At 44.8% G+C, this 27,483-nt stretch overlaps 1 protein-coding gene across 1 annotated transcript; it reads right to left on the reverse strand.

The window, feature by feature from the left end:
* Window positions 1-808: 808 nt before the first annotated feature.
* On the reverse strand, window positions 809-27,483 carry LOC311116672 (uncharacterized protein). The gene is made up of 4 exons (XM_084191726.1): window positions 26,717-27,483; window positions 19,550-19,858; window positions 17,937-18,001; window positions 809-2,360 (listed from the first exon to the last, which is right to left on the reverse strand). The coding sequence occupies exons 1-4, from the start codon at window positions 27,234-27,236 to the stop codon at window positions 2,253-2,255; spliced, it is 1,002 nt and encodes a 333-aa protein (XP_084047852.1). The 5' UTR covers window positions 27,237-27,483; the 3' UTR covers window positions 809-2,252.

A 27,483-nucleotide genomic window follows, 5' to 3' on the forward strand; every position in this document is an offset into this window, starting at 1 on the left:
TAACGACCGTTCCACAGGTGCATGTTCATTAATTATTTATGGTTCATTGAACAAGCATGGGAAACAGTGTTTAAACCCTTTACAATGAAGATCTGTGAAGTTATTTTGGATTTTTACAAATTATCTTTGAAAGACAGGGTCCTGAAAAAGGGACGTTTCTTTTTTTGCTGAGTTTATATTGGACATCAGGCATAGTCTTCTTTTCAATGTCTTTTCAATGACATTTTGCTACGTGGGAAACCTCAATGTCAAAACACAGTTTTAACATGTCCAAATCAATAACCAATATGCAAAAACAGTTTGTGATATATTGAAAACCGAAACCTAAACTGTACTATCTACACAAATGTGCCACAATAATCATATTAAAACAAGCACTTTATAAACTGCACAAGCACCAACAATAAGTCACTGATATCGATTATGGGGGAGATCAGGTTGTACCTGCTGTTGAAACTAACACAACTAAAACAACACATGGAAATGGGAGATATCTTTTACCTCACTGGTTAGAGGACAACCTGCAGAAGACAGTCAGCTACATTTTGGAGTGATGCATTTACATTTATGGGTCGCTAAACAAAGGAACGCAACACTTATTTCATCGATATCATGTTGAAATCAATTGCGCAATAGGGGGGAGATGAGGTTGCACATCCTGTTAAAACGAATAGCTCAAACACCACATGGAATCTGGGAATAATGTGTACATCTCTGGTCAGAGGACAATTTGTAGAAAACAGCTAGCTACGTTTTGATTAACGTGTAACACAACTTTTTTATTTTATTTTATTTTTTACTTTTTGTTAAATCACATAAATGCTCTTTCAATTCATAGCCTGGGTTTTTCCCAGAGGCTAATATCCATATCACGCTGAAATAAATTGAACAGGGGGAAATGTTTAGGGTTCTACATTGGGACATTATTAATTAAAGTACTCCTTCTACAAAGTACTCCTTCTACACCCCAATGGTGGAACAAGCTCCCTCACGACGCCAGGACAGCGGAGTCACTCACCACCTTCCGGAGACATTTGAAACCCCACCTCTTTAAGGAATACCTGGGATAGGATAAAGTAATCCTTCTACCCCCCCCACCCCTCCCCCCAAAAAAAAAAAAATTTGTAAAGTGGTTATCCCACTGGCTATATGGTGAACGCACCAATTTGTGAGTCGCTCTGGATAAGAGCGTCTGCTAAATGACTTAAATGTGCCCTTGAGCAAGGCACTTAACCCTAATTGCTCCTGTAAGTCGCTCTGGATAAGAGCGTCTGCTAAATGACTAAAATGTAAATGTAAATGTACAATGTTAAAACATTCTACATTGTGACATTATTTCATTGATATCATGAAACAACTCATGTATGTATTTTCTGATGTTTGATCAGAGATCTTTTATCAAAGTATCTCTTGTCACATGATCACAGCTATATCATTTATCTCCAGCTATATCATTTATCTCCTGCTAAATTGTTTCTCTCCTGTGTGTGTTCTCTGGTGTGATTTTAAATCTCTTAACCTAACAAAATTCTTTCTGCAGTCAGAGCAGTGATAAGATTTCTCTCCTGTGTGTGTTCTCTGGTGTACTATCAGGGAGCTTAAATGAGCAAAACTCTTCCCACATTGATTACAGCCATAAGATTTCTCTCCTGTGTGTGTTCTCTGGTGTATCGTCAGATACACAGATGTACCAAAACACTTCCCACATTGAGTACAGCTATATGGTTTCTCTCCTGTGTGTGTTCTCTGGTGTGATACCAGGGAGCTTAAATGAGTAAAACTATTCCCACATTGAGTACAGCTATAAGGTTTCTCTCCTGTGTGTGTTCTCTTGTGTACTATCAGGGAGCTTGACTGAGTAAAACTCTTCCCACATTGAGTACAGCTATAAGGTTTCTCTCCTGTGTGTGTTCTCTGGTGCACTATCAGGGAGCTTGACTGAGTAAAACTCTTCCCACATTGAGAACACCTATATGGTGATTTCTCTCCTGTGTGTGTTCTCTGGTGTGATTTTAAATCTCTTAACCTAACAAAAGTCTTTCCACAGTCAGAGCAGTCGTAAGGTTTCACTCCTGTGTGTGTTCTCAGATGTACTATCAGCGGGCTTGACTGAGTAAAACTCTTCCCACATTGAGAACACCTATATGGTGATTTCTCTCCTGTGTGTACTCGCTGGTGTATTTTAAGTTCTGATGAACACCTGCAACGTTTCCCACAGTCAGAGCAGCAGTGAGATTTCTTCCCAGTGGGTCTCAGATGGTTTTTCTTAAGGTGTTCTGATCTGGAGAGAGACCTTTCTGCCTCGTCAGCATCATGTTGTTGAGGCTCCCCAGAGGATCCACGATAGCCACGTCTCTCTCCTGTGTGAACGACAAAGTCAGACAGATGGTTAAAGAAACACAACAGCAGAAATACACTGTTTATTTGAGGTAAAAGGTGATACCCAGAGCGTACCCATGAAATTGTAGAACAATTGATGCCTTAAATAATTTTACAATTGTCTTTTATACAGTCAAGTGAGCAACAATAGTCATCTTTTGTCTTGTTTTCACATTAGTAGTAACATCGATGACTGTAGGCTAGAAATAAGTTAAAGTTTAAAGTTGTTGAAATCCTAAGCAGAGTGCCAGACGACTTTTACTCTCCAATATAGGACCCTTTCTGTGTTTGCTGTTTGTTGCTATGCAACACAATTTGGCTGCAGAAACACCTCCATGCTAATAACCTCTAGTTATGGATGTAGTATATCTGAACTCCTCCATGCTAATAACCTCTAGTTATGGATGTAGTATATCTGAACTCCTCCATGCTAATAACCTCTAGTTATGGATGTAGTATATCTGAACTCCTCCATGCTAATAACCTCTAGTTATGGATGTAGTATATCTGAACTCCTCCATGCTAATAACCTCTAGTTATGGATGTAGTATATCTGTACTCCTCCATGCTAATAACCTCTAGTTATGGATGTAGTATATCTGAACTCCTCCATGCTAATAACCTCTAGTTATGGATATAGTATATCTGAACTCCTCCATGCTAATAACCTCTAGTTATGGATGTAGTATATCTGAACTCCTCCATGCTAATAACCTCTAGTTATGGATGTAGTATATCTGAACTCCTCCATGCTAACAACCTCTAGTTATGGATGTAGTATATCTGAACTCCTCCATGCTAATAACCTCTAGTTATGGATGTAGTATATCTGAACTCCTCCATGCTAATAACCTCTAGTTATGGATGTAGTATATCTGAACTCCTCCAAGCTAATAACCTCTAGTTATGGATGTAGTATATCTGAACTCCTCCATGCTAATAACCTCTAGTTATGGATGTAGTATATCTGCATGGAGGAACAATGGTGAGCGAAGATTTCACAATGTATTCTGAACATTACCACACATTATCAGAGCAAGATCGGGAGTGTTACTCAAGGAAACTCACATTAAGCTCTGTGTCGCTATTCACTAATTCACCACTAATTCAGTAAAATGCTCTTTGGCTACCTTTACACACTAAGTGTATGCCAAATTGGCCCATAACTTCATCTAACAATAACATACCGTACCAGTCAAAAGTTTGGACACAACTACTCATTCAAGGGTTGTTCTTTATTTTTACTATTTTCTACATTGTAGAACAATAGTGAAGACATCAAAACTATGAAATAACACATATGGAATCATGTAGTAACCAAAATAGTGTTAAACTAATCAAAATATTTTAGATTTTAGATTCTTCAAAGTAGCCACCGTTTGCCTTGATGACAACTTTGCACACTTGGCATTCTCTCAACCAGCTTCATCTGGAATGCTTTTCCAACAGTCTTGAAGGAGTTCCCACATATGCTGAGCACTTGTTGGCTGCTTTTCCTTCACTCTGCGGTTCAACTCATCCCAAACTATCTCAATTGGGGTGAGGTCGAGGGATTGTGGAGGCCAGGTCATCTGATGCAGCACTCCATCACTCTCCTTCTTGGTAAAATAGCCCTTACACAGCCTGGAGGAGTGTTGGGTCATTGTCCTGTTGAAAAGCAAAATGATAGTCCCACTAAGCCCAAACCAGATGGGATGGCGTATCACTGCAGAATGCTGTGGTAGCCATGCTGGATAAGTGTGCCTTGAATTCTAAATAAATCACAGACAGTGTCACCATCACCACACCTCCTCCTCCATGCTTCACGGTGGGAACTACACACGCGGAGATCATCCGTTCACCCACATCGCGTCGCACAAAGACATGGCGGTTGGAACCAAAAATCTCAATTTCCACCGGTCTAATGTCCATTGCTCGTGTTTCTTGGCCCAAGCAGATCTCTTCTTATTATTGGTGTCCTTTAGTAGTTGTTTCTTTGCAGCAATTCAACCATGAAGGCCTGATTTACCCAGTCCCCTCTGAACAGTTGATGTTGAGATACGTCTGTGACTTGAAATCTGTGAAGTCTTTATTTGGGTAGCAATTTCTGAGGCTGGTAACTCTAATGAACTTATCCTCTGCAGCAGAGCTAACTCTGGGTCTTCCATTCCTGTGGCGGTCCTCATGAGAGCCAGTTTCATCATGGCACTTGATGGTTTTTGCGACTGCACTTGAAGAAACTTTCAATGTTCTTGAAATGTTCCGTATTTTCTGACCTTCATGTCTTAAAGTAATGATGGACTGTCGTTTCTCTTTGCTTATTTGAGCTGTTCTTGCCATAATATGGACTTGGTCTTTCACCAAATAGGGCTATCTTCTGTATACCAACCCTACCTTGTCACAACACAACTGATTGGCTCAAATGTATTAAGAAGGAAATTAATTCCACAAATTAACTTAAGGCACACCTGTTAATTGAAATGCATTCCTGTCACGGTTTCGGCCGAGGCTGCTCCTCCTCCTTGTTCGGGCAGGTTTCGGCGGTCGTCGTCCCCGGAGTACTAGCTGCCACCGATCTATGTTTCATGTTCGTTTGGTTTTGTCTTGATGTTGTACACCTGTGTCTAGTTAGTCCTCATTAGTGTTCTATTTAGTTCTCGTTGTGTGTTTTGGTGTTGTGTGTGATTGCTCCTCTGTTTGGTGTTCTGAGCTACGTATTCTTCCCTCCGTGTTTGGAGAGGTTTTCGCACATGTTAGTGCGCCGTTTGTTTGACGCCTGTGTGCGCCGTTATTTCGCCTCCGGGCTTATTGTTCTCGTGTACTACGTGAATAACTCACTAAAGTCTTTTGGACTTAGCTTCTGCGTCCTGCGCTTGATTCCTGCACCACACCCACCTTCAGCACCCCTTGACAGAATCACACACCATTTATAATGGAATCAGCAGGAGCAACAATCACGCCTGAGTCGTCCGCGGCCAGGATGACCAGATACGACAACTGGGGACCGCTCTACAGGACGTCATCAACACCCTGCACCGATGGGAGTCCAGAGGGGTACCCACACCTCCACCTACCATGCCACCCCCATCGGCCGGTCCACCAGTGCCAGGTCCGGAACCCAGTGGGATTCGGCTCTCGCTCCCGAGGGCGTATGACGGAACAGCTGCCGGGTGTCAGGGGTTCCTCCTGCAGGTGGAGCTCTACCTGGCCACTGTACACCCGGTGCCCTCGGGACACGAGAGCGTTTCCGCCCTCATCTCCTGTCTCACGGGCAAGGCGTTGGAATGGGCCAACGCCGAGTGGAGGAGGATGGACGCCACCACCATCTCCTAAGCCGAGTTCTCCCGTCGCTTCAAGGCCGTGTTCGACCATCCACCAGAGGGCAAAGCGGCGGGGGAGCGTCTAGTACACCTGAGACAGGGGAGGAGGAGCGCACAGGCGTTCGCGCTGGAGTTCCGGACTCTAGCGGCAGACGCAGGGTGGAATGAACGGGCCCTCATCGACCATTTTCGATGTAGCCTACGGGAGGACGTTCAACGTGAGTTGGCCTGCAGGGATACCAATTTCACTTTCGACCAGTTGGTCGATATGTCCATCCGTCTGGACACCCTGCTGGCCACCCGTGGACGTCCCGAGTGGGGTCCGTCCATTCCACCCTCCGGCACCTCCGAGCCGAGCCCTATGGAGCTCGGCGGTGCTGGCGCTAGAGAGAGGAGGAGGAGAAGCCCGAGGGGGCCTGTCCCCTGCACCAAGTGCGGTCGTGGAGGGCACACTGCGGCCAGGTGCTGGGGAGGGTTCCCCGAGGGAGGAGACAACAGGCCACGCACTGGGGAGCCCTCCCAGGTGAGTAGACGCCCCACTTACCAAGAGCTCTCTGTTGCGCACTTTTGTATACCTGTTTTTTTTTTTTCACAGGTTGCACCTCATTCCCAGCATAAGGCGCTAGTAGATTCAGGCGCAGCTGGGAATTTTGTTGATCGGAAGTTTTGTTTAGATTTAGGGATCCCTCTCCTACCTGTTGGGGTCGGGGTTGATTAGGGAAGTCACAGCGCCACTTAGGATGTGTGCGCAGGGGGGTCATGAAGAGACTATACAGTTGTATCTGATCGACTCTCCTGCGTACCCGGTGGTGCTGGGAATTCCCTGGTTAAGCACCCATAACCCTGCTATTTCGTGGCAACAGAGGGCTCTCAATGGGTGGTCTGCTCAGTGTGAGGGGCGTTGGCTGGGTGTTTCCGTAGGGGCGACTTCGGTGGAAAGTCCAAACCAAGTGCCCGCACTGCACATTCCGCCTGAATATGGGGATTTAGCTCTCGTGTTTAGTAAAGCTAGGGCGACGCAGTTGCCTCCTCATAGACAGGGGGATTGTGCGATTGATCTCCAGGCAGGAGCAGCGCTCCCACGGAGCCACGTGTATCCTTTGTCTCAAGAGGAGAGAAAAGCTATGGAAACGTACATAGCCGAATCCTTGAGACAGGGATACATACGGCCCTCCACTTCTCCCGCCTCCTCGAGCTTCTTTTTTGTGAAGAAAAACGATGGAGGGTTGCGCCCGTGCATCGATTACCGTGGTCTCAATCAGATTACTGTGAAATACAGTTATCCACTCCCTCTGATTGCGACCATGACGGAGTCATTGCATGGAGCGTGGTTTTTCACAAAACTGGATCTCAGGAGCGCGTATAACTTGGTGCGCATTAGGGAGGGCGACGAATGGAAAACAGCGTTTAGTACCACGTCAGGTCATTTCGAGTATCTCGTCATGCCATATGGGTTGATGAATGCTCCATCAGTCTTCCAATCCTTCGTAGATTACATTTTCCGGGATATGCAGGGGCAAGGGGTGGTCGTGTACATTGATGACATTCTAGTGTACTCGTCTACCCGAGCCGAGCATATAGCCCTGGTGCGTCGTGTATTGAGGAGGCTGTTGGAGCACGACCTATATGTCAAGGCAGAGAAATGTCTGTTTTTCCAGGAGTCGGTCTCCTTTTTGGGTTATCGGTTGTCGGAAGTACGTTCCGCTCGAGATTCGGGATCGACTCATTTACTGGGCTCACACGTCACCCTCCTCTGGACATCCGGGTATTGGCCGGACAGTGCATTGTCTTAGCACTAAATACTGGTGGCCCACGTTAGCCAGGGATGTGAGGGTTTATGTCTCCTCCTGCTCGGTGTGCGCCCAGTGTAAGGCGCCCAGACACCTGCCCAGGGGTAAGTTACAACCCCTGCCCGTTCCAAAACGACCATGGTCCCACCTCTCGGTGGATTTTGTGACAGACCTTCCCCTCTCTCAGGGGAATACCACCATCCTGGTCATGTGGACCGGTTCTCTAAGGCCTGTCGTCTTCTCCCTATGTCGGGTCTTCCTACTGCCCTACAAACCGCAGAGGCCCTATTTACCCACGTCTTCCGGCATTACGGGGTACCCGAGGATATAGTGTCTGATCGAGGCCCCCAGTTTACCTCCCGAGTATGGAGAGCGTTCATGGAGCGTTTGGGGGTCTCGGTGAGCCTTACCTCAGGGTACCACCCGGAGAGTAATGGGCAGGTAGAACGAGTCAACCAGGATGTGGGTAGGTTTCTGAGGTCGTATTGCCAGGACCGGCCTGAGGAGTGGGCTCGGTACATTCCCTGGGCCGAGATGGCCCAGAACTCTCTCCGCCACTCCTCTACCAACCTAACCCACTTCCAATGTGTATTAGGTTACCAGCCGGTTCTGGCACCTTGGCAGCAGAGCCAGATCGAGGCCCCTGCGGTGGATGATTGGATAAGGCGCTCGGAGGAGATGTGGAACGCTGCACACGTCCACCTGCAGCGGGCCATCCGTTGTCACAAGGCGAGCGCCGATCTCCACCGCAGTGAGGGGCCGGTGTACGCACCCGGAGATCGAGTCTGGCTCTCTACCAGAAACCTACCCCTCCGCCTGCCCTTCCGGAAGCTGGGTCGGCGGTTTGTGGGGCCTTTTAAATTCCTGAGAAGATTGAACGAGGTGTGTTATAGGTTACATCTGCCTGTTGAATACAAGAATATTAACCCCTCGTTCCATGTGTCTCTTCTCAGGCCGGTGGTAGCTGGTCCACTCCAGGAAGGTGAGATAGGAGAGACTCCTCCGCCCCCACTGGACATCGAGGGGGATCCGGCGTACACCGTTCGGTCCATCTTGGACTCGAGACGCCGGATGGGGGGTCTCCAGTATCTCGTGGAGTGGGAGGGGTACGGCCAGGAGGAGCGGTGCTTGGTGCCGCGGAGGGACATCCTAGACCCATCTCTCCTGTCGGAGTTCCACCGGGACCATCCCGCGCGCCCTGTTCCGCGTCCTCCTGGTCGTCCCCGAGGCCGGGGTCGGCGCACGGCTGGAGCCGCGCGTCAAGGGGGGGGGTACTGTCACGGTTTCGGCCGAGGCTGCTCCTCCTCCTTGTTCGGGCAGGTTTCGGCGGTCGTCGTCCCCGGAGTACTAGCTGCCACCGATCTATGTTTCATGTTCGTTTGGTTTTGTCTTGATGTTGTACACCTGTGTCTAGTTAGTCCTCATTAGTGTCCTATTTAGTTCTCGTTGTGTGTGTATGGTGTTGTGTGTGATTGCTCCTCTGTTTGGTGTTCTGAGCTACGTATTCTTCCCTCCGTGTTTGGAGAGGTTTTCGCACATGTTAGTGCGCCGTTTGTTTGACGCCTGTGTGTGCCGTTATTTCGCCTCCGGGCTTATTGTTCTCGTGTACTACGTGAATAACTCACTAAAGTCTTTTGGACTTAGCTTCTGCGTCCTGCGCTTGATTCCTGCACCACACCCACCTTCAGCACCCCTTGACAATTCCAGGTGACTACCTCATGAAGCTGGTTGAGAGAATGCCAAGAGTGCAAAGCTGCCATCAAGGCAAAGGGTGGCTACTTTACAGAATCTCAAATAAAAAATATATTTTGATTAGTTTAACACTTTTTTGGTTACTACATGATTCCATATGTGTTATTTCATAGTTTTGATGTCTTCACTATTATTCTACAATGTAGAAAATAGTAAAAAATAAAGAAAAACCCTTGAATGAGTAGGTGTGTCCAAACTTTTGACTGGTAGTGTACATAGTGTACACTAACTGTAAGTCGCTCTGGATAAGAGCGTCTGCTAAATGACTCAAATGTAAATATACACATATAAATATACACAGACATATATATATATATCTTTAAAAAATATATTTTCCTTTATTATGGCGGCAGGTAGCTTAGTGGTTAAGAGCGGTGTGCCAGTAACCGAAAGGTCGCTGGTTCTAATCCCCGAGCCGACTAGGTGAAAAATCTGTCGATGTGCCCTTAAGCAAGGCACTTAACCCTAATTGCTCCTGTAAGTCGCTCTGGATAAGAGCGTCTGCTAAATGACTTAAATGTAAATGTATTATTTTCCACTAACCCTACCACCTCTCCCCTAATTGCAGCAAACTAATGAACAACAACACTTAGGCTTCTATTTCCAACATTTTACGGACACAATCTATTTTACAATAGTTATATTTTGTTTGTTTTTTACATCACTGGGGTCAAGCTTCCTGCCATCCAGGACCTAGATACTAGGCATGTCAGAGGAAAATCGTCAAAGACTCCAGTCACCCAAGTCATAGACTGTTCTCTCTGCTACCGCACAGCAAGCGGTACCGGAGCGCCAAGTCTAGGACCAAAAGGCTCCTTAACAGCTTCTACCCCCAAGCCATAAGACTGCTGAACAATTAATCCCCTCCCTCCTTTGTTTTTACACTGCTGCTACTCGCTGTTTATCATCTAAGCACAGTCACTTTACCCCTACCGACATGTACAAATTACCTGAACTAACCTGTACCCCAGCCCATTACCTCGGTACCGGTACCCCCTGTATATAGCCTCATTATTACCTGGACTAACCTGTACCCCAGCCCATTACCTCGGTACCGGTACCCCCTGTATATAGCCTCATTATTACCTGAACTAACCTGTACCCCAGCCCATTACCTCGGTACCGGTACCCCCTGTATATAGCCTCATTATTACCTGGACTAACCTGTACCCCGGCACATTACCTCGGTACCGGTACCCCCTGTATATAGCCTCATTATTACCTGGACTAACCTGTACCCCGGCCCATTACCTCGGTACCGGTACCCCCTGTGTATAGCCTCATTATTATCTGGACTAACCTGTACCCCGGCACATTACCTCGGTACCGGTACCCCCTGTGTATAGCCTCATTATTATCTGGACTAACCTGTACCCCGGCACATTACCTCGGCACCGGTACCCCCTGTATATAGCCCCCAGCACATTACCTCGGTACCGGTACCACCTGTATATAGCCTCGAAGTCGCGAGAGTGTGACTCCCCATAGTATGTTGTACCAAAGTTGACTGACCCTTAAGGGAACCACACTGCCATAAATGCAAGGAAATCCTCACTGGCAGTTATAGAAAGACCCATATACTGTATAGCCATTGATTCTTGAAGAATATAACTTATAAATGCCTCAAATGTATTTCCCCATCAAAAACCAAAACATAAGCTTGTACAGTGGGGGAAAAAAGTATTTAGTCAGCCACCAATTGTGCAAGTTCTCCCACTTAAAAAGATGAGAAAGGCCTGTACTTTTCATCATAGGTACACGTCAACTATGACAGACTAATTGAGGAAAAAAATTACAGAAAATCACATTGTAGGATTTTTAATGAATTTATTTGCAAATTATGGTGGAAAATAAGTATTTGGTCACCTACAAACAAGCAAGATTTCTGGCTCTCACAGACCTGTAACTTCTTCTTTAAGAGGCTCCTCTGTCCTCCACTCGTTACCTGTATTAATGGCACCTGTTTGAACTTGTTATCAGTATAAAAGACACCTGTCCACAACCTCAAACAGTCACACTCCAAACTCCACTATGGCCAAGACCAAAAGAGCTTTCAAAGGACACCAGAAACAGAATTGTAGACCTGCACCAGGCTGGGAAGACTGAATCTGCAATAGGTAAGCAGCTTGGTTTGAAGAAATCAACTGTGGGAGCAATTATTAGGAATTGGAAGACATACAAGACCACTGATAATATCCCTCGATCTGGGGCTCCACGCAAGATCTCACCCCGTGGGGTCAAAATGATCACAAGAACGGTGAGCAAAAATCCCAGAACCACACGGGGGGACCTAGTGAATGACCTGCAGAGAGCTGGGACCAAAGTAACAAAGCCTACCATCAGTAACACACTACGCCGCCAGGGACTCAAATCCTGCAGTGCCAGATGTGTCCCCCTGCTTAAGCCAGTACATGTCCAGGCCCGTCTGAAGTTTGCTAGAGTGCATTTGGATGATCCAGAAGAGGATTGGGAGAATGTCATATGGTCAGATGAAACCAAAATATAACTGTTTGGTAAAAACTCAACTCGTCGTTTTTGGAGGACAAAGAATGCTGAGTTGCATCCAAAGAACACCATACCTACTGTGAAGCATGGGGTTGGAAACATCATGCTTTGGGGCTGTTTGTCTGCAAAGGGACCAGGACGACTGATCCGTGTAAAGGAAAGAATGAATGGGGCCATGTATCGTGAGATTTTGAGTGAAAACCTCCTTCCATCAGCAAGGGCATTGAAGATGAAACGTGGCTGGGTCTTTCAGCATGACAATGATCCCAAACACACCGCCCGGGCAACGAAGGAGTGGCTTCGTAAGAAGCATTTCAAGGTCCTGGAGTGGCCTAGCCAGTCTCCAGATCTCAATCCCATAGAAAATCTTTGGAGGGAGTTGAAAGTCTGTGTTGCCCAGCGACAGCCCCAAAACATCACTGCTCTAGAGGAGATCTGCATGGAGGAATGGGCCAAAATACCAGCAACAGTGTGTGAAAACCTTGTGAAGACTTACAGAAAACGTTTGACCTGTGTCGAACCAAATACTTATTTTCCACCATAATTTGCAAATAAATTAATAAAAAATCCTACAATGTGATTTTCTGGATTTTTTCTCTCTCATTTTGTCTGTCATAGTTGACGTGTACCTATGATGAAAATTACAGGCCTCTCTCATCTTTTTAAGTGGGAGAACTTGCACAATTGGTGGCTGACTAAATACTTTTTTTCCCCACTGTATAATGCCACTGGTTGTAAACAAACACTGTATATCTTCAAAACCAGGTTAAAACTATGATTTTGACCTTATGGATGGCCAGTCCATGTATTCATAGTGTAGTGAATTCCAGGGGGTAGCCCTGAGCTGGACTCAAACCTGGGTCCAGAGACTGTCAAGCCAACACCTTATAACTGTTATACCAAGACGGTTTCTCAAAAGTATCTTACTGCTAAGTTCATCATTAGAACCATTGGATGCCTTAAGATGCCTTTGGGAAACCGGAACCAGATATCCAGTTTCCTCCTCTTCTTCCTCCTCCTCCTTTTTCGATGTGACAGTCATCTCCTCCTCTTTCACTCCAAAAACGGGAGCCTCCTCTTCTTTCACTGTAACATCCTCCTCCTCTTTCACTGTAACGTCTTTCTCTTCTTCTTTCACGGTAACAGCTTCACCCTCTACTTGTTTTTGTATTGTAACATCCTCCTCCTCTTTCACTAGAGCTTCTTTCTCCGTCCAGCAGACCTCCTCTTCTTTAGCAGGAGGAGAGTAGCTTAGTGACCTCATGGTCGGGGATGTTAGCTAGCTAGGCTAGTGCTAACTTAACCAGCCAGCTAGCTGACCAATAACAACAACACCGTAAATATGAAATTAAATGGGATAACTAACTAGACGACAGAAGTGGGTTTAAAACACAGTGGCTAATATACACGAAAGCGTCTAAAGAGCTTTATTGGTTGGGCTATTTTGTCTAGCAAGCTACCGAGGTGTCTGACTAACTGTTGCTGCTGTTGAAAGAAGCGTTCCGTCCACTAGATTATACGTCACACTAGCAGCATAGCCTTAAAGTCCCACATCGCCATCTGCTGACTGGAGTGGGTAACGCAGTCTTTTTTTTGTTCTTTTTTTTTTGTCATTTAGCAGACGCTCTTATCCAGAGCGATTTACAGGAGCAATTAGGGTTGCTCAAGGGCACATCAACAGATGTTTCACCTAGTCGGTGAAGATCTACACCTAGTCGGTGTAGATTTTATTTTTAGACAAGTTAAAGGGTAGGAGGAAGCATGAGTTTTTACTCACCAGTGTAACAACACAATGTGGTTAAAGAAGGAGGGGGAGGTAGGGAGGGGGGAGGGGGGGGTGCAAAGCACTTCACTCATTCCATGATATACAAACAACCTCCAATAGATGGCCCTGTAGCCTGGCAGCGCGCTCTGTCTTTGGGCCTACAGTCAGATTCATGGCCACTTCATCGCTTGACGACTTTTGACGCGAAAATGAGTGCTGCGAAAATGAGAAAAGTGGACTGAATGTCTTGTGATTTAAAAAAGTATGGACAGCAAAATACTTTTTTTTACTAATATTGGACGTATGTCTGATATGTCAAGAAAGTGTTGCCGTTTTTAAGGAATATAATCTCAATAGTCAATTTTCAAGCAAGCATGCTAAAGGTGTGTTAAAGCTGGAACATGTTGTCAAAGTGGTTGTAAAACTTGTTTACACGGGAAAGGAGGCTTAACCATCGTTAGTTCATTCAGCTGCTCAATGACACAGAGGCAGAGCACCAGGACTTGTTGTACCATTCAAATGTGCGCTGGCTAAAGCCTGGAAAAAGTATGTCGCCGTGTGTGGGAACTGAGAGGGGAGATAGGTATGTTCCTTGATACGGTTGGTGAAGCTACGTCATTCAAGGCCAAACTTAATGTTGTTCTCCAGGACCTGTCTGTGAAAAATGTTTTCACAAAAAACAAGGGTAGAGATGTTACAAGGGTAGAATTGTTCTGCAATGTACACCTACAGGACACTAGTAGTTGCGTGTCAATGTGAAAAAAATAATAAAGGCTTCACATGTTTTGTCACGTATATAACTTAGTATGTGGCCCTTCCTTGGTTTCAAGTTTTCTTGGCCCTTGAGCCACCCCTGATCTAGAGTTCGTATGAGAGCCCGTTGGGAATTTTAAAAAAATAAAATAATAATAATAACATTAATAAGAAATAAGGAAAAAATATATATGTATATACAGTGAGGGAAAACAAGTATTTGATCCCCTGCTGATTTTGTACGTTTGCCCACTGACAAAGAAATGATCAGTCTATAATTTTAATGGTAGGCTTATTTGAACAGTGAGAGACAGAATAACAACAACAAAAATCCAGAAAGACGCATGTCAAAAATGTTATGAATTGATTTGCATTTTAATGAGGGAAATAAGTATTTGACCCCTCTGCAAAACATGACTTAGTACTTGGTGGCAAAAACCCTTGTTGGCAATCACAGAGGTCAGACGTTTCTTGTAGTTGGCCACCAGGTTTGCACACATCTCAGGAGGGATTTTGTCCCACTCCTCTTTGCAGATCTTCTCCAAGTCATTAAGGTTTCGAGGCTGACGTTTGGCAACTCGAACATTCAGCTCCCTCCACAGATTTTCTATGGGATTAAGGTCTGGACACTGGCTAGGCCACTCCAGGAACTTAATGTGCTTCTTCTTGAGCCACTCCTTTGTTGCCTTGGCCGTGTATTTTGGGTCATTGTCATGCTGGAATACCCATCCACGACCCATGTTCAATGCCCTGGCTGAGGGAAGGAGGTTCTCACCCAAGATTTGACGGTACATGGCCCCCGTCCATCGTCCCTTTGATACGGTGAAGTTGTCCTGTCCCCTTAGCAGTCCTTCACGGCTTAGTGTGTTACCAATTGTTTTCTTGTTGACTATGGTCCCAGCTGCCTTGAGATCATTGACAAGATCCTCCCGTGTAGTTCTGGGCTGATTCCTCACCGTTCTCATGATCATTGCAACTCCACGAGGTGAGATCTTGCATGGAGCCCCAGGCCGAGGGAGATTGACAGTTATTTTGTGTTTCTTCCATTTGCGAATAATCGCACCAACTGTTGTCACCTTCTCACCAAGCTGCTTGGCGATGGTCTTGTAGCCCATTCCAGCCTTGTGTAGGTCTACAATCTTGCCCCTGACATCCTTGGAGAGCTCTTTGGTCTTGGCCATGGTGGAGAGTTTGGAATCGGATTGATTGATTGCTTCTGTGGACAGGTGTCTTTTATACAGGTAACAAACTGAGATTAGGAGCACCCCCTTTAAGAGTGTGCTCCTAATCTCAGCTCGTTACCTGTATAAAAGACACCTGGGAGCAAGAAATCTTTCTGACTGAGAGGGGATCAATAATTATTTCCCTCATTAAAATGCAAATCACGTTTGAATGATAAATAGTTTCCCAAATCAGAAAACCCTCAGGGCCTTTTTCTTCATACATTTTGAATTGTGTAGACATTTTTTATCTTAATAAAATAGATTTGACAAACTGACATTCAATCAGTGTAGTAAAATAATAATACAACTTAGATATTTCAATGGTTGTATGCATTTTGTTGCCAATATATAGTTTTACATCAGTCCAGAACACCTTACTATGTGAGGTAGCTCAGCTGGTAGAGCACGGCGCTTGTAACGCCAGGGTAGTGGGTTCGATCCCCGGGACCACCCATACACAAAAATGTATGCACACATGACTGTAAGTCGCTTTGGATAAAAGCGTCTGCTAAATGGCATATTATTATAATATTTACAATTACAAAATAGGTGTTCAATAGATTCAGTTTCTAGTTCACAAAAACTGCATTCACTGGTAACATCAGGTACAGTGCATTCGGAAAGTATTCAGACCCCTTGACTTTTTCCAAATTTTGTTACATTACAGCCTTATTCTAAAATTGATTAAATAGTTATTTTCCTCAATCTACACACAATATCCCATAATGATAAAGCAAAAACAGGTTTTTAGAAATTGTAAATTTATTAAAAATAAAAAACGGAAATATCACATGTATATAGTATTCAGACCGTTTACTCAGTACTTTGTTGAAGCACATTTGGCAGCGATTACAGCCTCTACCATCCGTTCTATTGGCCAACTTGCAAACTGGAGAATAAACTGGACGATCTCCGTTTCCGAGACAATCCTAACAAATGGGACATAAAAAAACGGTAATATCTGATGTTTCACCGATTCGTGGCTGGGTTTTCCGTGCATCGGCAGAACAGAACAGCTACGTAAGACGAGGGGTGTAACAGCTGGTGTCGCGATGTCTAATATTAAGGAAGTCTCGAGGTTTTTACTCGCCTGAGGTAGAATACCTCATGATAAAGCTGTAGACCCACTATCTACCAAGAGAGTTTACATCTATATTTTTCGTAGCCGTCCATTTACCACCACAAACTGATGCTGGCACTAAGACCGCACTCAACGAGCTGTAGAAGGCCATAAGCAAACAAAAAAAAAAGCTCATCCAGAAGCGGCGCTCCTATTGGCCACTACACTACAGGACTGTTTTGCTAAAAAAGACTGGAATATGTTTCTGGATTCAACCAATGGCATGCTTAGTCCCCTCCTGTACTCCCTGTTCACCCCATGCTACGTTATACAGCTGCACCATCGAGAGCATCCTGACTGGTTGCATCACCGCCTGGAATGGCAACTGCTTGGCCTCCGACCGCAAGGCACCACAGAGGGTAGTGCGTACGGCCCAGTACATCACTGGGGCCAAGCTCCCTGCCATCCAGGACCTCTATACCAGGCGGTGTCAGAGGAAGGCCCAAAAAATTGTCAAAGAGCCACCCTAGTCATAGACTGTTCTCTCTGCTACCGCACGGCAAGCGGTACCGGAGCGCCAAGTCTAGGTCCAAAAGGCTCCTTAACAGCTTCTACCCCTAAGCCATAAGACTGCTGAACAATTAATACAATGGCCACTCGGACTGTTTACATTGACACCCCCTACCCCCCCCCCATTTGTTTTTACACTGCTGCTACTCGCTGTTTATCATCTATGCATAGTCACTTTACCCCTACCTACATGTACAAATGACCTTGACTAATCTGTACCCCGGTACATTGACTCGGTACCGGTACCCCCTGTATATAGCCTCGTTATTACCTGGACTAACCTGTACCCCAGCCCATTGACTCGGTACCGGTACCCCCTGTATATAGCCTCGTTATTACCTGGACTAACCTGTACCCCAGCCCATTGACTCGGTACCGGTACCCCCTGTATATAGCCTCGTTATTACCTGGACTAACCTGTACCCCAGCCCATTACCTCGGTACCGGTACCCCCTGTATATAGCCTCGTTATTACCTGGACTAACCTGTACCCCAGCCCATTGACTCGGTACCGGTACCCCCTGTATATAGCCTCGTTATTACCTGGACTAACCTGTACCCCAGCCCATTACCTCGGTACCGGTACCCCCTGTATATAGCCTCGTTATTACCTGGACTAACCTGTACCCCAGCACATTACCTCGGTACCGGTACCCCCTGTATATAGCCTCATTATTACCTGGACTAACCTGTACCCCAGCCCATTGACTCGGTACCGGTACCCCCTGTATATAGCCCCCAGCCCATTGACTCGGTACCGGTACCCCCTGTATATAGCCTTGTTATTGTTGCCTTTAATTAAATGTTTTACTTTAGTTTATTTAGTAAATATTTCCTTACCTCTATTTCTTGAACTGCATTGTTGGTCAATTCCGGGAGAGGGGGGAGATGAGGTTGCACGGAATCTGGGAATAATGTGTACATCACTGGTCAGAGGACAATTTGTAGAAAACAGCTAGATACATTTAGAAGTGTTGCATTTTGATTCAAGAGGGGCGCGTATCCGCAGCAGGTTTCCAAGGTGAACAGCCTCTGGCATGTTAGAACAACGTAGGTTAAGGGAAGTCGGCAAGTCAGATCCGTAACTTCGGGATAAGGATTGGCTCTAAGGGCTGGGTCGGTGATTGGCTCTAAGGGCTGGGTCGGTGATTGGCTCTAAGGGCTGGGTCGGTGATTGGCTCTAAGGGCTGGGTCGGTGATTGGCTCTAAGGGCTGGGTCGGTGATTGGCTCTAAGGGCTGGGTCGGTGATTGGCTCTAAGGATTGGCTCTAAGGGCTGGGTCGGTGATTGGCTCTAAGGATTGTCTCTAAGGGCTGGGTCGGTGATTGGCTCTAAGGGCTGGGTCGGTGATTGGCTCTAAGGGCTGGGTCGGTGATTGGCTCTAAGGGCTGGGTCGGTGATTGGCTCTAAGGGCTGGGTCGGTGATTGGCTCTAAGGGCTGGGTCGGTCGGGGCTGGGGTGCGAAGCGGGGCGGGGCGGTAAGTGTAACACAACACTTTTTTTTTGTTAATTACTTTTTGTTAATCACATAAATAGTACTCTTTCAATTCAGAGCCTGGATTTTCCCCCTGATGAGGTTAATAACCATATCACTCTGAAATCAATAGAACAGGGGGCAAACATTTAAGGGTCAACATTATGACATTATTAATTTAAATACTCTACAATGTTAAAACATTCTACATTGTGACATTATTTCATTGATATCATGGAACAACTCCTTCATGTATGAATTGTCTGATGTTTAACCAGAGATCTTTTATCAGAGTATCTCTTGTCACATTGATCACAGCTATGAGGTTTCTCTCCTGTGTGTGTTCTCTGGTGTGATTTTAAACTTCCTGATGAAGCAAAACTATTTCCACAGTCAGGGCAGTGGTAAGGTTTCTCTCCTGTGTGTATTCTCTGGCGTATAGTAGAACAGCTAGATGTAACAAAACCCTTCCCACATTGATACCAGCTATATACGTTCTCTACAGTGTGAATTCTCTGGTGTGTTTTTAGAGAATCTGACCGTGAGAAACTTTTCCTACAGACAGAGCAGTGGTAAGGCTTCTCTCCTGTATGCGTTCTGCTATGTACTATCACGCTGCTTGAATGACTAAAACTCTTCCCACATTGAGTACAGCTATAAGGTTTCTCTCCTGTATGGATTCTCTTATGTACCATCAGGGAGCCTGAATGACTAAAACTCTTCCCACATTGAGTACAGCTATAAGGTTTCTCTCCTGTGTGTGTTCTCTGGTGTGATTTTAAATGTCCTGACATAACAAAACTCTTCCCACAGTCAGAGCAGCTATAAGGTTTCTCTCCTGTATGGATTCTCTGATGTATTTTAAGGGTTGCTAAAGAGTTGCATCTCCTCCCACAATCAGAGCAGCTGTGAGATTTCGCGACAGTGTGTATTCTCAGGTGTAATATCAGTGCTTTTGAGTGAACAAAACTCTTCCCACATTGAGTACAGCTATAAGATTTCTCTCCTGTGTGTGTTTTCCGGTGTGATTTGAAATATCCTGAGATAACTGATCTCCTTCCACAGTCAGAGCAGTGGTGAGCTTTCTTCCCTGTGGGTCTCCGCTGGTCTTTGAGATGTTCTGATGTGGAGAGACTCTTTCCACAGTCAGAGCAGCGGTGAGCTTTCTTCCCTGTGGGTCTCTGCTGGTGTTTGAGATGTTCTGATGTGGACAGACTCTTCTCTGCCACGTCAGCTTCATGATGTTGTTGAGGCTCCCCAGAGGATCCACGATAGTCACGTCTCTCTCCTGTGTGAACAACAAAGTCAAACAGATGGTTAACCTCTTAAGGATCTGACCCTTTTTTTCAATTTTTCACCTAAAATGACATACCCAAATCGAACTGCCTGTAGCTCAGGACCTGAAGCAAGGATATGCATATTCCTGATACCATTTGAAAGGAAACACTTTGAAGTTTGTGGAAATTGTAAATAAATGTAGGAGAATATAACACATTAGATCTGGTAAAAGATAATACAAATGTTATGTTACATCTATTATGTTTTTGTTCCATCATCTTTGAAATGCAAGAGAAAGGCCACAATATAATATTGCAGTTTAGGCGCAATTTAGATCGTGGCCACTAGATGGCAGCAGTGTGTGTGCAAAGCTTCAGATTGATCCAGTGAAGCATTGCTATACTGGACTATTTTGTATCAAGTCTGCCCAAATGTGCCGAATTGGTCAATTGATACATTTTCAAATACATAACTATAGACTAACTAACATTGTAGTCCAGGTGGCCATTTGATTAATTGTTCAGCAGTCTTATGGCTTGGGGGTAGAAACTGTTAAGGAGCCTTTTGGTCCTAGACTTGTCGCTCCGGTACCGCCTGCCATGCGTTAGCAGAGAGAACAGTCTATAACTTGGGTGAACAGAGTCCTTGACAATTTTTTTGGGCCTTCCTCTGACACCGCCTAGTATGTAGGTCCTGGATGGCAGGAAGCTTGGCCCCAGTGATGTACTGGGCCGTACGCACTACCCTGTGTAGCTCCTTATGGTCAGATGCAGAGCAGTTGCCATACCAGGCGGTGATGCAACCGGCCAGGATGCTCTCGATGGTGCAGCGGTAAAACTTTTTGAGGATCTGGGGACCCATGCCAAATCTTTTTCAGTCTCCTGAGGGGGAAAAGGTGTTATCGTGCCCTCTTCACGGCTGTCTTGGTGTGTTTGAACCATGATAGTTCGTTGGTGATGTGGACACCAAGGAACTTGAAACTCTCGACCCGCTCCACTACAGCCCCGTCGATGTTAATCGGGGCCTGTTCGGCCCGCCTTTTCCTGTACTACACGATCAGATCCTTTGTCTTACTCACATTGAGGGAGAAGTTATGGTCCTGGCACCACACTGCCAGGTCTCTGACCTCCTCCATATAGGCTGTCTCATCATTGTCCGTGATCAGGCATTCCACTGTTGTCGTCAGCAATTGGAGTGGGTCTAGGATTTCTGGGATGATGGTGTTGATGTGAGCCATGACCAGCCTTTGAAAGCACTTCATGGCTACCGACGTGAATGCTACGGGGCGGTAATCATTTAGGCAGGTTACCTTCGCTTCCTTTGGCACAGGGACTATGGTAGTCTGCTTGAAACATGTAGGTATTACAGACTCTGTCAGGGAGAGGTTGAAAATGTCAGTGAAGACACCTGCCAGTTTGTCTGCGCATGCTTTGAGTACACGTCCTGGTAATCCGTCTGGCCCCGCGGCTTTGTGAATGTTGACCCGTTTAAAGGTCTTGCTTACATCGGCTACTGAGAGCGTGATCACACAGTCGTCCGGAACAGCTGGTGCTCTCATGCATGCTTCAGTGTTGCTTGCCTTGAAGCGAGCATAGAAGTAATTTAGCTCGTCTGGTAGGCTCGCATCACTGGGCAGCTCGCGGCTGGGCTTCCCTTTGTAGTTTGTAATAGTTTTCAAGCCCTGCCACATCCGACGAGCATCAGAGCCGGTGGATTAGGATTCAATCTTAATTCTGTATTGACTCTTTGCCTGTTTGATGGTTCGTCTGAGGGCGTTGGGGGATTTCTTATAAGCGTCCGGATTAGTGTCCCGCTCCTTGAAAGCGGCAGCTCTAGCCTTTAGATCGGTGCAGATGTTGCCTGTAATCCATGGCTTCTGGTTGGGGTTTGTACGTACGGTCACTGTGGGGACGACTTCGTCAATGCACTTATTGATGTAGCCGGTGACTGAGGTGGTGTACTCCTCAACGCCATTGGATGAATCCCGGAACATATTCCAGTCTGTGCTGCAAAACAGTCCTACCAGCGTAACTGAGGGAGAGAGAGCCTACTTTTTTCATGGTTGGTTGATCAATAGGACTGTAAAGTTCCCAAATGTAAGAGGACTCCCGTGGCATTTACATATTTGCAGAAATCCATTCAGGTGTATTTTTTGTGGCTTTTATCAAATGCGTTCTAATGATCTAAAGTTGTGCTGTTGCAACTGCCTGTAAACACACAGTCCAGTTCAAAGTGAATGATGGCAGGCCCGTGTGGCAAATGGCTTGTTTGTATAAAGGCCAACTGTAGATCTGATTGGCTGTAGATCTGTGTAGACTCTGTGTAGACTCTGGTCCTGGACGAGACAGATGTTATTAGGTTTTATTTACTGCAGTGTCTATTAATTGTCTAAACGTACAGCCGCTTTCCCACTCTATATTGCTATATAATTTTCACAAACGCCTTAGTATACATAATTCCCAAACATTCTAACAATTTATGAATACATGAAAATGACCTAAGAGCTCGCTTGTCAGAAAATGTTTCTAAAAGTGTCATATTCTTCCTGGGGGTGTATATGAACAGATATGAATAAGATTTCATGTTGCTAAAATGCTGTCAGTTCCACTTTTAAAGGAGTGATCCAGGATTGGTTCATCCATTTTAGTTTTAAACTAATGCTATACTGTATATGAGTCTCTCTATTAATAAAGAGGACAATGTGTGACATTTGGATCACATTTCTAAATGATTGGAAACAAAAGTAAAAACACATTTCATTCAGTTACACATGTGAACTTACATGGACAAAAGACTATATACACGGAGAGTACAAAACATTATGAACACCTGCTCTTTCCATGACAGACTGTCCAGGTGAAAGATATTATCCTTATTGATGTCACTTGTTAAAATCACTTTAAATCAGTGTCGATGAAGAGGAGGAGACAGGTTAACCCCCTAGAGTTGATGTCTGCTGAAATCTCATTTTTAAAAATCTGTCTAAATTAGAGATATAATTTTTTTTGCATGGGCTGTGTCTCAATCCACCACATCCGCCGATCATCTCACGAAAACATCTGTAGCGTCCGAACAGTTTGGGTTCACACTAATATGAACAGTTAACACTAATATGAACAGTTCACACTAATATGAACAGTTCACACTAATATGAACAGTTAACACTAATATGAACAGTTAACACTAATATGAACAGTTTGGTTCCAAAATGTCTAATGGTAAGTGTGGAAAGGTAAGTCTCTCAAAAACATGTAGGACCCATAACTTCACCTAACAACAACATAGACCTACTGTAGGACCCATAACTTCACCTAACAACATAGACCTACTGTAGGACCCATAACTTCACCTAACAATAACCTAGACCTACTGTAGGACCCATAACTTCACCTAACAACAACATAGACCTACTGTAGGACCCATAACTTCACCTAACAACAACATAGACCTACTGTAGGACACTTAACTATACCAAACAACAACATAGACCTACTGTAGGACCCATAACTTCACCTAACAACAACCTAGACCTACTGTAGGACCCATAACTTCACCCAACAATAACCTAGACCTACTGTAGGACCCATAACTTCACCTAACAACAACATAGACCTACTGTAGGACCCATAACTTCACCTAACAACAACATAGACCTACTGTAGGACCCATAACTTCACCTAACAACAACCTAGACCTACTGTAGGACCCATAACTTCACCTAACAACAACATAGACCTACTGTAGGACCCATAACTTCACCTAACAACAACATAGACCTACTGTAGGACCCATAACTTCACCTAACAACAACATAGACCTACTGTAGGACCCATAACTTCACCTCACAATAACACAGACCTACTGTAGGACCCATAACTTCCCAAAGATCCCCCTTTAAATCAAGCAGACAATAGCGTCGTCTAGGGTAGGGGAGGGAATGGCCGGCAGGGATGTAGCTCAGTTGATAGAGCATGGCGTTTGCAACGCCAGGGTTGTGGGTTCGATTCCCACGGGGGGCCAGTATAAAAAAAATATGTAATCACTAACTGTAAGTCGCTCTGGATAAGAGCGTCTGCTAAATGACTAAAATGTAAATGTAATTAAAAATTAAGACACAAATGACCAAAGAGGGAGCCAGAGATCAATATAGCCTAACCAGAATTTGAAAGAGAAAAAAAACAGTTCCCAACCCCCTCTCCTCCCGCTGCTCGAATGAAAGTAATCTGTTCTTTCGACCAATCTATTGCTAGAAATGTTTAAACGTGTATTTTTCCATATATAGACACACACTATGTGTTTTTAGTGAAATCAACTATATGCATTGAGCTTGTCTGATGCTTTAAGCTTACGGTTTGATGCCTTGATGGCGCCAGAGATCCAGATCAACTGACAACCATTCAACTATATGCATTGAGCTTGTCTGATGCTTTAAGCTTACGGTTTGATGCCTTGATGGCGCCAGAGATCCAGATCAACTGACAACCATTCAACTATATGCATTGAGCTTGTCTGATGCTTTAAGCTTACGGTTTGATGCCTTGATGGCGCCAGAGATCCAGATCAACTGACAACCATTCAACTATATGCATTGAGCTTGTCTGATGCGTTAAGCTCACGGTTTGATGCCTTGATGGCGCCAGAGATCCAGATCAACTGACAACCATTCAACTATATGCATTGAGCTTGTCTGATGCGTTAAGCTCACGGTTTGATGCCTTGATGGCGCCAGAGATCCAGATCAACTGACAACCCTTCAACTATATGCATTGAGCTTGTCTGATGCGTTAAGCTTACGGTTTGATGCCTTGACGGCGCCAGAGATCCAGATCAACTGACAACCATTCTTCTCCCGCTGCTGCTGGCCTTCACAGACTCTGCCGTTATGCTCTTGTAGTTGCCGGTAAAAGGGGTACACCAGGGGGTCAAGTTATCCTGCCATTTCTACTGATCTGCGTGTGCCAGTTATGATTTTCATATGCACATTTTTCGTGGAACAGTTTTCATTTCATTTATGACAAAGTCTCAATATCTCAAAATTAATGTCATGAGGTTAATAAAAATTATATCTAAATGAAAACGATGCAAGTCTAAAAGTAACTTCTCTTGCCATTGCCAACTACAGTGGGGAGAACAAGTATTTGATACACTGCCGATTTTTGCAGGTTTTCCTACTTACAAAGCATGTAGAGGTCTGTCATTTTTTATCATAGGTACACATCAACTGTGAGAGACGGAATCCAAAAAATCACATTGTATGATTTTTAAGTAATTAATTTGCATTGTTATGGCTTTATAGAGTGAACTATGAATGTCTTATCTCCCGCATTTGTTATGGTTTTTTAGTGTCCACTCCGACAATGAGAATGTTTAAAGACTGTAATAATAATATATTGAATGCATTAACAGAAGTTTCCGTAACCAAACATTGTAGATTAGAAATGGGAATGAATGGTAAATGTACTACTGGTGATATATGTATTGGGGGAATTGATAGACACTAACAATCCAAGGGCAAACCATTCACACCATGAAGTTAGGAAACAATTAATGTGCACGAATTGGTGGGAGAGAGCGCCTTCTGGAGAGAGACGTGCCTTGAGCATCTTACGCCAGGTGGACACTACACGACTTTCAAAATCCTAACATGGCTGAGCCTCTCACATTAAACAACCCGTCTTTCCTCTAGTTTTAAGTCTTGCCAGTGTAGTGGTGAGCGCACTAAACGATCTGGCACAGACGGGGTGTCACATACTACAATATTCTCCACTTGGTCGTGAGGATTCTCCATACCACCAGGCTGTCTGGTGAAAACAATGATGTGATGATGTGATTAGATTGTTAACATAGCTAGAACAAGCTGTGGTTCAAAAGCAGCCTCATAAACGTTTTCAAATCAGACATTCATCCTTGCCCTACAGAGTGGAAATATCTACCAAACATTTTGAATTGAATAACATTGCTTGTAATGATTTTCACGCCGTCTTTGGTTAAAGGCACAAACGCATCCTAGTAGTGATCGCTCCTGCTCGAGAGTCTGCTCAACGCCATCATCTCGCTGGCTTCCCCTCTCTGGCGAGCTCTCATTGGCTGTTGCTGATCACCCGTTCTCAAAACTTGTCGTTGCACATCTCACACTAAAAGAGCATTGCAGATTTTTTTTTTTTTGCAGATAAAATCAAAACATGCTTGAAAATATCGGGACGCCTGGGGACTGCTCAAAGACGTGATCGGTAGCCCTCAGATGGTGTCTCTGACCCGTTAACATTAAACGAGTGTCGGTGACGGCCGCACACCCCGAGTAGGCAAACGACATGGGGATTTTGTCTCCGATCTCAAAACTTGTCTGTGACAGCTAAAACCGGGGCCAAAATCATGTAATGCCCCCTTCTTTGGACTGTACCATCCCCGCAGCCTCCGCAATGGATTAGACCACTGAGACAGGCGCGAATCAGACAGGTGTCTCTTGTGCCATAAAACAAATATATATTTGCGACTGCTCAACAAAGAAATCTTGGTCGATCAACAGCCCATCGACCAAACAAATGTTTCAACTGTCTTACACCATCAGAAATCAAAATATAAGCTTGTATAACGCCACTGTTTGTAAACAAACACTCTATATCTACAAAACCAGGTTAAAACTGTGATTTTGACCTTATGGATGGCCAGTCCTTGTATTCGTAGTGTAGTGAATTCAGGGGGTAGCCCTGAGCTGGACTCAACATTATAGTTTTGAGGCAGTGTTGGTTTACATGTGTTATATTCTTCAAGAATCAATGGATGTAGCAATTGCATATTTCCCCTTTAACACCACACATCAGTTCAACAACTGCAGAGTTTGTGCCTCTGTTTTTAAGACAGTACTTACTAGTGTTAATCAGGGCCCGGTTTCTCAAAACCATCTTACGGCTAAGGCTAAGTTCATCATTAGAACCATTGGATGCCTTAAGATGCCTTTGGGAAACCGGAACCAGATATCCAGCTTCCTCCTCTTCTTCCTCCTCCTTTGTCGATGTGACAGTCATCTCCCCCTCCTCCTCTTTCACTCTGAACGCGTATTCCTCTTCTTTTACTGTAACATCCTCCTCCTCTTTCACTCTGAACGCGTCTTCCTCTTCTTTCACTGTAACATCCTCCTCCTCTTTCACTCTGAACGCGTCTTCCTCTTCTTTCACTGTAACATCCTCCTCCTCTTTTACTCTGAACGCGTCTTCCTCTTCTTTCACTGTAACATCTTTCTCTTCTTCTTTCACGGTAACAGCCTCACCCTCTACTTGTTTTTGTATTGTAACATCCTCCTCTTCCTCCTCCTCTTTCACTAGAGCTTCTTTCTCCGTCCAGCAGACCTCCTCTTCTTTAGCAGGAGGAGAGTAGCTTAGTGACCTCATGGTCGGGGATGTTAGCTAGCTAGGCTAGTGCTAACTTAACCAGCCAGCTAGCTGACCAATAACAACAACACCGTAAATATGAAATTAAATGGGATAACTAACTAGACGACAGAAGTAGGTTTAAAACACAGTGGCTAATATACACGAAAGCGTCTAAAGAGCTTTATTGGTTGGGCTATTTTGTCTAGCAAGCTACCGAGGTGTCTGACTAACTGTTGCTGCTGTTGAAAGAAGCGTCCCGTCCACT

This window comes from Coregonus lavaretus (assembly GCF_964263955.1).
Source record: "Coregonus lavaretus genome assembly, contig: HAP1_SCAFFOLD_119, whole genome shotgun sequence".
Classification (NCBI taxonomy): Eukaryota; Metazoa; Chordata; class Actinopteri; order Salmoniformes; family Salmonidae; genus Coregonus; species Coregonus lavaretus.